At 24.3% G+C, this 9,262-nt stretch overlaps 1 protein-coding gene across 1 annotated transcript; it reads right to left on the bottom strand.

Moving 5' to 3' along the window:
- Nucleotides 1–1,776: 1,776 nt before the first annotated feature.
- LOC128964149 (prodigiosin synthesizing transferase PigC-like) lies at nucleotides 1,777–8,737 on the bottom strand. The gene is made up of 12 exons (XM_054310709.1): nucleotides 8,724–8,737; nucleotides 6,834–7,092; nucleotides 5,890–6,475; nucleotides 4,812–5,818; nucleotides 4,497–4,733; nucleotides 4,165–4,416; nucleotides 3,996–4,085; nucleotides 3,524–3,929; nucleotides 2,769–3,064; nucleotides 2,281–2,703; nucleotides 2,089–2,220; nucleotides 1,777–2,015 (listed from the first exon to the last, which is right to left on the bottom strand). The coding sequence occupies exons 2-12, from the start codon at nucleotides 7,068–7,070 to the stop codon at nucleotides 1,785–1,787; spliced, it is 3,897 nt and encodes a 1,298-aa protein (XP_054166684.1). The 5' UTR covers nucleotides 7,071–7,092; nucleotides 8,724–8,737; the 3' UTR covers nucleotides 1,777–1,784.
- Between the last annotated feature and the right edge of the window lie 525 nt (nucleotides 8,738–9,262).

The following is a 9,262-nucleotide window of genomic DNA, read 5'->3' as shown; positions in this document are numbered from 1 at the left end:
TTTTTAATAGTTTTATAATTATAATATATTGATTTTTTAAGTCAATAATTAGTAATTTTGGAAGATATTTTGAATTATTTTTTTTAATCCATACCTTTGATGGTCTATCATATGTCCACTCGTGAGGAAAGGGAATGAGTCCCGAGTGATGTACGTTATCCTTGAAGACGTCGTGAATCATAATACGATTGGTCTTTACATGTCTTCTTCGTGACAATAATTGCCACAATTCTGACAAATATCTAATCCATCGGCCATTGATTTCACGATTTATTTCAATCAACTTATTGACAATCAATGTAATGACCGGAATTGATAACAACAATCCCATTGATTTAGTTATTGTAAATTCACTTTTTTAAAAATCAATTAATAAATTTTTTTTATTAAAAAAACACTATTATTATAATTTTTAAAAAAGTTTTCTTATATATAACAAGAAAAATCTTATGTCATAATCACAAATTATGTTGTAATGTCTTTTTTATTACTTTAATTCAATAAATATATTATTTAATTTTTTTTTTAAATCACTGCAATAGTTGAACTCGTTTTTGTTAAATCACTATAAACTTAAAATTTTATCAAAATTAATAAAAATAAAACTGTAGTGCAAAATAGCTTAATATTGGTCTATGATTTCTACAACTAACATAACTTATGTATTTAAGTACAATTTATTTATCTACGTATTATTATTATTATTATTATTACATATATGAAATTAGCTTGTTTAATTCAAAAGTTAATATAATGTAACATCAAGATTAATAAATTTTTAATACTCTATATAAAGATATTAATTTTAATAATTATCAAATGTCGTGTTTATGATATATATATGAACTTAAAATCGGTTCAAAACTTATCAATTGCTTTAATCATTAAAAATTTATTTATAGTTATTTTTTATAAAAATAATAATACTGTACTAATAATTGATATATAGTTTATTTGTTAACAAATGATTATTATATAGACTTCAAAAAAAATAAATTACAAAATATAAATATAGAATAGAATTAATTACAAAATTTATGAAAAAAACATTTTAGTTTTAATATATAAAATAATTTATATTTGTAATTATTTATAATTTGCAAATTAACACAAGGTGATTATTATGATTTAAAGTATAAACTTTTATAATTAATTTTAATTATATTTTTGTAATTTAATCATTTTAAGTCTATAATTTGCACTTAATAAACACAATTGCACATTAGTAATTAATATAACGTAACTAACTTGAATGAATAATTGGATAATATATAATATAATAATACATTAATTATAATAATAATGCCTGATTTTATAAGAAATCAAAAGTGCAAAATAAAATTATAAGGTAAACTGTTTATATTATTAATGAATAATAATAATTAACACAGTATAATATTACAATTACCATAATTTACACTGGTTATTATTAAATCACCATGGTTATAACTTGTAAGATAATATAAAATAAAATAAATATTATAACATTTAATTGAATTAGTTATATATATATAGATGTTATGAAATTAATGTTTATTACTTTTGATAGTTTTAGTTGTTTAATATAATTATTTGTGGTAAATTTATGATTAAATATTTGTTAAGTTTATTAGATTTTAATTAGTTGATTAGAAATTAAAAATAAATTAATATTTAATATTAGTTATAAAAATAATTTTTATTAACAATAAAATTAAATATTATAAACAAATGTGATTAAAAACAATAGAATTAAAAATCTAAATTTATAAAAATAGTTACATTACTAAAATTATAATTGATAATTATTCAACTTTAGTGATGGTAGCGGACTGTGTGTCCAAAACACAGATATCACCCGTTTTGAAGGCACGACATACGCCATCAATGGCTATCAAACAGGGAATACCGTATTCACGAGCAATGACTGAGCCGTGAGATATGGTTCCACCGATTTCAGTGATTAGACCCGAAAGTAATGGAAAGTATGGACTCCAACCGATATCAGTTGAATATGTTATCAATATATCTCCCGGCTATTCATATAATAGAATACAAAAACATATTAAGAAATAAATTCAATTTTGAAAACTAATTTATATTAATTACTTGAATATTATCGGCGTCTGTGATGTCTTCAGATACACAAACTCTTGCCTTAACTGTTCCGTTGCTAACAGGAGTGCCTTTCATTTGAACCATACCTGAGCTAAGTGTTGGTAGTATTATGCGGTCTTCAAACTATAAAAAATAAAAACTAAAAAATACTGTAACATATTATATAAACTAAATAATGATTACATTTTTGGGTATCATTTCGGGTCCTTTAATAAACTCTTCAAACTTGTATTTATCCATTTTTGGATACAATCTCTTCCTGTGTCTTGTTTTCTGCAAAATTAATGGATTTCTATCTCCATTGCAGAGAGCAATCACTTCATCAGGAGTTAAGTAAAAGAAAGTCTCAGCAGACGGTATGAGTCCTTCGCTAACCATTTGTTTTGATAAATATCTGAATCCTTTTCTCCAATTATTGTTTAACCAAATCATAAAATATTTTGAATGTTCCCGATATCCGACTCCACGTCTACTCCACGGAAGTAAATAATTTCGGATCAAATATTTTTTGAATGAACTCAAAGGTGTCTTCAATTCATTCATTACTTCATCAATAGATTTGCCAACTTTTGGCTCCAATTGGGATTCATTTCCCGTAAGTAATGCCTATTAATAATTAAAATGTTTTATTAATAATAATAGTCGTATAGAAATAACAAATGAATAGTTACTTTAATATTTCTAATACAAGGAATGGGATCTTCTTTCCACGTTTGATACATTGGATCCAATTCACGATAACCTCTGTGTCCATGAATTTCAATAAACTTCTCAAACTTTTTGGACGCCTCGTCATTGCCATTGCGTAACACTTGAACTGCTTCTTCATCAGTCAATTGTCTGAACTTTTCTTTGTCTTTAATTAATTTTGCAATTTCTCTCAAATAATTGGGTACTTCAGCACTGATAACACCATCGCATGACGAGACCATTAAATTGAAATCCGAATCAAGATCTGGATTATCACCTAAAATATAATAATTTAGATAATAAATTATTAATTATATTTAGAAAAAATAATAAACATTTTTGATATAATGTTAATTAATATGACAGATTTTCTTAATTAATAATTTCAATCAATTAATCAATCAATTAATGAATCAATTAATGAATCAATTAATGAATCAATTAATCAATTAATTAATCAATCAATCAATTAATGAATCAATTAATGAATCAATTAATCAATCAATCAATCAATTAATCAATCAATTAATCAATCAATTAATGAATCAATTAATGAATCAATTTATCAATCAATTAATCAATCAATTAATCAATCAATTAATCAATCAATTAATCAATCAATTAATAATTAATAATAAATTATATTTAGAAAAAATAATAAACATTTTTGATAAAATGATTATTAAATTAATAATTTCAATCAATCAATTATAATATAATTGTTTAATAATTATACCAATCATTTTTCTGAGCAATGAATTTTTTATGGATGCGCCCATAGATACCGGTCCGTGATTTTTCAACATCATTCCCGCAATTTCGTGAAAATTATTCAAAATTCCTTGCATTATGTCTTTGGATGTCTTGTGATGTCTAAGTTTAAGTTCAACCAAATCATACTTTTGTCTTTCAATATAATCTGTTTTGTCTTTCATCAGAAACTTTGGTCCATTAATTGTAAAGTAAATCATATGTGAAAATAGTTTCAATTTTTTCCAAAGTGTTAGCTTTGGTTTTAATTGGCGCCTCTGTTTGAAACAATTGAGTACATCTTTGTCGTCAAAATGATGGCCAAACATTGATAAAACAAATTGTCGCGATTGTTCCGATTCGGGATAATCGGAGAAAAAATCCCACTGACCCTAAATGTTGGGACAATTATTTAGTTAGTATAGAAAAAATTATTATTAATTTTTTTTGTTACTAACATTTGACAAATTAAACATAATTTGATTGTATTGGATACCCATTGTATCGACATATGGATTATAATCTTTTATATCGATATTTCCACCTCTCTATTAAATAAATAAATATATATATATATATAATATTAGACAAAAATTAAATATAGTATATAAATAATATTAAACTAACAACAAATAAACTTTTATTAGACCAAAACCAATTGACAACAATCCAAGAGGAAGCTCCGGGAAAATTTTCACCCCAATGGGTACGGGTGTAGATCTCAAACTCTGTTTGATGGGCAGAGTCCGACTCATGCATTATCTCGTAATCGGTGTACGAATTGTCCAAATTAGTGACGGGTCGCGACTGAAGCATAAATATTTCGCCCCCTTTTAGACCCCACTCTATATCTCTGGCATTTCCATAATGTTTATGAATCTTTAAATACAAAAAAAAAATTATATAAGAAAAAATATTAATATTTTTATAAAATATAATTAATTAATATCTTTACTAACAACTAATGCTAAATCTCCCAAACGATACAAATCTTCATCAGAAACACTACAATCGTTATTATTGTTGACCTCTTCCTCAACAGTCCCTCCATTGTCTAACAATTTTATAAATGTTTTCTTGGCTCCAATTGTTTTGCTTTCAATAGATTTAATAGATCTGGTGTTTGATAATGAGTTGGACTCAATATTTACCGACAATTTAATTGTGTCCGGTTCTGCTGATGCAGACACCACTGACTAAAATATTAAATAAAATTATATTTTAAAATTTAACAATAATATTATAGTTATATATAATTATTAATTAATACACACTTCTCCCAAACCATAATTAGCTGTCACTTCAATAACTCTTTCGTCTCCAGTAATCGGATCACAAGTAAACATAACACCCGCCGACTCACACGCTATCATCTCTTGTATCACAACAGCCATCGGACTATTGATAGGCTGTCCGTAACCTCTCTTATACTCAACAGCTATGTGTGAGAACTGAGACGACCAGCACTTCATTACAGACGAGTATATATTGTCGAGTCCTTTGACGCCTAAATAAGTAGTCATTTGTCCGGCGGCTGACATTTCTTCAGAATCTTCAGAAGCACCGGAGGATCTGACGGCAAACAACTTGTTTTCAAAATCATTGAAATTATTTTTTAACTTTTCTTCAATTGTTTTTTGTATAGTTTGTGGTAATCTTTGATTTGCAATTAAGTCCATTACTTCATCGCATTTAGATTTCAACTCTTTTTGTGAAAGTTGTGTCGATTTTTCCAAATTTTCAATTGCTTTCAATAAATCTTTATTTTCAGTTAAAAGTATTTCGTAAGCATTAGTAGTAACTACAACACCATTGGCGACACTAAACTGTTGTTTATAATTATTTTTAGCCAATTTTTGACTTAAATTCATAAGTACTGCCAAAGAGCTACCTTTACCTCCCGTTAGATCTACTCTTTGAGCCGACTCTTCATTCAAACCTAAAACAAGTGAAGAGTCTTTTTGTATATTATTTATTGATTGTATCTGTTGTTGAACTTCTGTATCAATTTCTTCAGTAATAAAACACATTCCTTCGGAATCATTAATTATTAGTCGTTTTGCAAAATTATTTTCAAGTTTTTCAATAACAAAGTTATAATCTTTATTATCAAATGTTGCGGTAAAGTGTATTAAATTTCTATCTTTTAGATCATTGAAATCTGATGATAAAAGTGATAATTTTTGTAGTTTAAAAAATCTTCCCATTTTTCTGAACAAAAACCCAAATCGATATTCACTTCCGTTTTCATTACAAACATAACCCAAATGAAACCCAAATCCTATTTAAATAATTATAATTTAATAAATTTGTTAATAATTAGTAACTTATTTTTAATAATAAGATGTTTACCATCTTTAGTGTAACCAAATATCCGATTAATTGTTCGCTTATTTTGATTTGTTTTTAAAAACTTTTTACTAATAGATCCCCAAAAGTATAGATTTCTTTCTGATGTCTTCTCCTCTCTAAACGTACCCTTTATTTGACCGAATTGTTCGAATCGGTCTTCAAATCGGTCTTTTAGTTGACTCTCTGTTTTATCGGATTTTGCAGATATTGCCAACTCTTGTGCCATAAAGTAGTCATCGAAATCATGTGTGTAATCATAAATTCTTGAGAAAGCGTACCACAAAAATCTGAACTGAATATAAACCACTTCTTTGTTATTCTTCAACAGATATCCCCTAAACTTAATCCGTTTTCTTCTAAATGCCGACAATATCTCTAACCCGAGTCCCGACACTCTATACTCTCCTTTCCTATACTCGACTTCTTGTGTTTCCTCCAAAGTATAGCAATCATTGTTGTCATCGATTCTCATATTAATCGTTGCATTGTTTTTATTGTTAACTCCATTGGGTTTCCAATTAATTGTTATATAAATCGATTGTTTGGATGAGTTTACGCCATATATAAGCAAATCTTCATTTTTATCCTAATATGCATTTTAATGTTTTATAAAAAATTTTGATTCATTTTTTATATCTTATATTATTTTATCTTAATTTTGATCGTATTTTTATTGACAGTTTTATTATAACAATAATTATTAATATACTTAATATATTAGCTAATATTAGTAAAATCTATTTTAATAAAATGAAATCATAATAATAAAATCTATCAAATGTTTAATAAAAATTATAATATAATTTAAAATTATCTAAATTTATAGACTACATAACTTTTTAAGTTTTATATAATTAAAATATAATAATTACTTAATAAGTCATTTTAAATTCAATAAATAATTATTTTTCAAAACATATAAAATAATTTTTTTTAATCCATACCTTTGATGGTCTATCATATGTCCACTCGTGAGGAAAGGGAATGAGTCCCGAGTGATGTACGTCATCCTTGAAGACGTCGTGAATCATAATACGATTGGTCTTTACATGTCTTCTTCGTGACAATAATTGCCACAATTCTGACAAATATCTAATCCATCGGCCATTGATTTCACGATTTATTTCAATCAACTTATTGACAATCAATGTAATGACCGGAATTGATAACAGCAATCCCATTGAATTAGTTATTGTAAATTCACTTTTTTTAAAAATCAATTAATTAAGTCTTTTTTAAATAAAATAAACACTATTAGTATCAATTAAAAAACATATTACTTATAATAAAAGTTTTATTTTTATAATAGTATGATATATTTATATACAGTATTGTATGTACAGTATATATATAGATAACAAGCAAAATCTTATGTCATAATCACAATTGATGTTGTAATGATTTTTTTTATTACTATAATTAAATAAATATATTATTTAATATAATAAAATCTCTGCAAAGTTTTTCAAAATAGTTTAACTTATTTTTGTTAAATCACTCGTCTGTATAAACTAATAACTTTAATTTTGTCACAATTGATAAAAATAAAACTGCAGTGCAAAATAGCTCAATATTAGTCTATGATTTCAATATTGATATTAATTATACGAAAGTGTCCTTGAATATAATAATTATTGTATCTAATCATATATTGAAACCAAATTGCCTTGGGGTTAAATTGATAAATAAATATAGTATTTCATACATGTATATATATAAAGTATACATATATATTTTGCACTTAACATGGGTTCAATTTTTTATTTGATAGGAAATTTTCAAATGTTAAAAATTAATAATTAACCAGTTGAGAATGCTAGAAAGCATTTCCACACGAATTCCTAATCATAATTAAAAATTAAATTCAGTATGATAAAATAAAATCAACTATAGTTATGTATGGTATCAAACGATTTAGTATGACAAAATAAACAACTATAGTCATGTGGGGTATCAAATGATTCAGTATTACAAAATAAACTACTATTTTCCTAAGAAATAAACTTAAAAACGAAAAAAATAAAAAATCAATATTCAAAAAAATTCAAAAAAAAATTCAAAATTTTTTTAATTAATTTTTGGACACCATTTTCTTCAATTTCCTAATAAATAAACTTAAATAAGAAAAAAAACAAAAAAAAATTCAAAAAAAATTTGTAGCGGATAGTGGATTCGAACCTATGTCCTCGTGGGACAGACAGACCGACAGACAGACAGACAGACTTATAGAATGCATATACGTATTCCTTTCAGGAATTCGTGAAAATTGCTAATAATTACAGTAATATGAGTAAAATATGTCTATAAATTTAGTTTCAGTTTAATCGTTTAGTTATTTTTAAATAATATATCTACAAAGTATTTAATATTGATTTATTAACACACAAATCTCTGATTGATTATATTTATTAAATAATTAGTATAAAAATTATTGTTTTTTAAATGCCCTTATATGTATCATCAATGTGTTATTATTAATGATAATTTTTATAACATTTATCAATACATTGTCAATACTGTAGAATTTTAATTTTTTTATTAAATATTATTATTATTATTGCATTCTGTATATTGAAAGTTTATCAGTGAAAAAAATGTTGACTTAAATTTTTTAAATGTCAACTAATATGTTTCACAATTAATTAATTATAATTTTTAATGAACACTATTGTAATATCATATTTTTTAATATTAAATTTTATTGTATTACTGTATAAGTAATTTGTACAGTAACGCAAATGTTAATAATAATAAAAATGATAATAAAATAATAAATTAAATGATTATAATATCATAAGAAATTAATTAAAGTAAATAATATAATTAATATTTACCGTTAATTTTTTTAAATTAAAATTTTTTTACAACATAACAAAATTGTAAATATAAGATTCAGATTATGAATGTGTGAAAACTAGACTTACATTTCTAACTTAAATTTTTCTACAAAATCAATATTTATTTTTATAAATTGTTGACTGGTTTAGGGACGACACCCCCAAACACATAGCAACATGTATTTTTCGATACAATATTATATTATTATGTTTTGTTTTTCATTTAATTGAATTTCAATTTATTTATTCAACAACAAATAAAAAAGGTATAAAACTAAACATAAGGTATAAATTAGTAATATTTTACTCTAAACTACTGTTTTTTCAGTGATATTACTCTAAATTTCAGTGATATTCAGTATTAATAAGAAAAATTAATTAATTTTTTTTAAAAATGATAAATATTGTTTTAATACGTTTGAATCAATGATTTAAAAATACAATATATTTTTTTTATTATGAAATAATTGTCTATAAATATATGTTATATACGGTATATATACTGTATATACTTTACAAATTTTTAATTAAAATAC

This window comes from Oppia nitens, unplaced genomic scaffold, assembly GCF_028296485.1.
Source record: "Oppia nitens isolate AA-2021 unplaced genomic scaffold, nextdenovo-longstitch-racon4-pilon3 scaffold8_pilon_pilon_pilon, whole genome shotgun sequence".
In the NCBI taxonomy this organism is placed as follows: domain Eukaryota; kingdom Metazoa; phylum Arthropoda; class Arachnida; order Sarcoptiformes; family Oppiidae; genus Oppia; species Oppia nitens.
The sequence above is the reverse complement of the archived record's forward strand: the minus strand, read 5'-3'. Positions and strand labels throughout refer to the sequence as shown.

What these genes read in the sequence shown, in the direction of transcription:
- LOC128964149 (XM_054310709.1), bottom strand. Translation starts at nt 7,070, where the DNA reads ATGGGATTGCTGTTATCAATTCCGGTCATTACATTGATTGTCAATAAG. An exon ending in TGGGAGATTTAGCATTAGTT is followed by an intron (nt 4,417 to 4,496) that starts GTTAGTAAAGAT and finishes TTGTATTTAAAG; the next exon opens with ATTCATAAACATTATGGAAA. An exon ending in CCGAAATGATACCCAAAAAT is followed by an intron (nt 2,221 to 2,280) that starts GTAATCATTATT and finishes TATTTTTTATAG; the next exon opens with TTTGAAGACCGCATAATACT.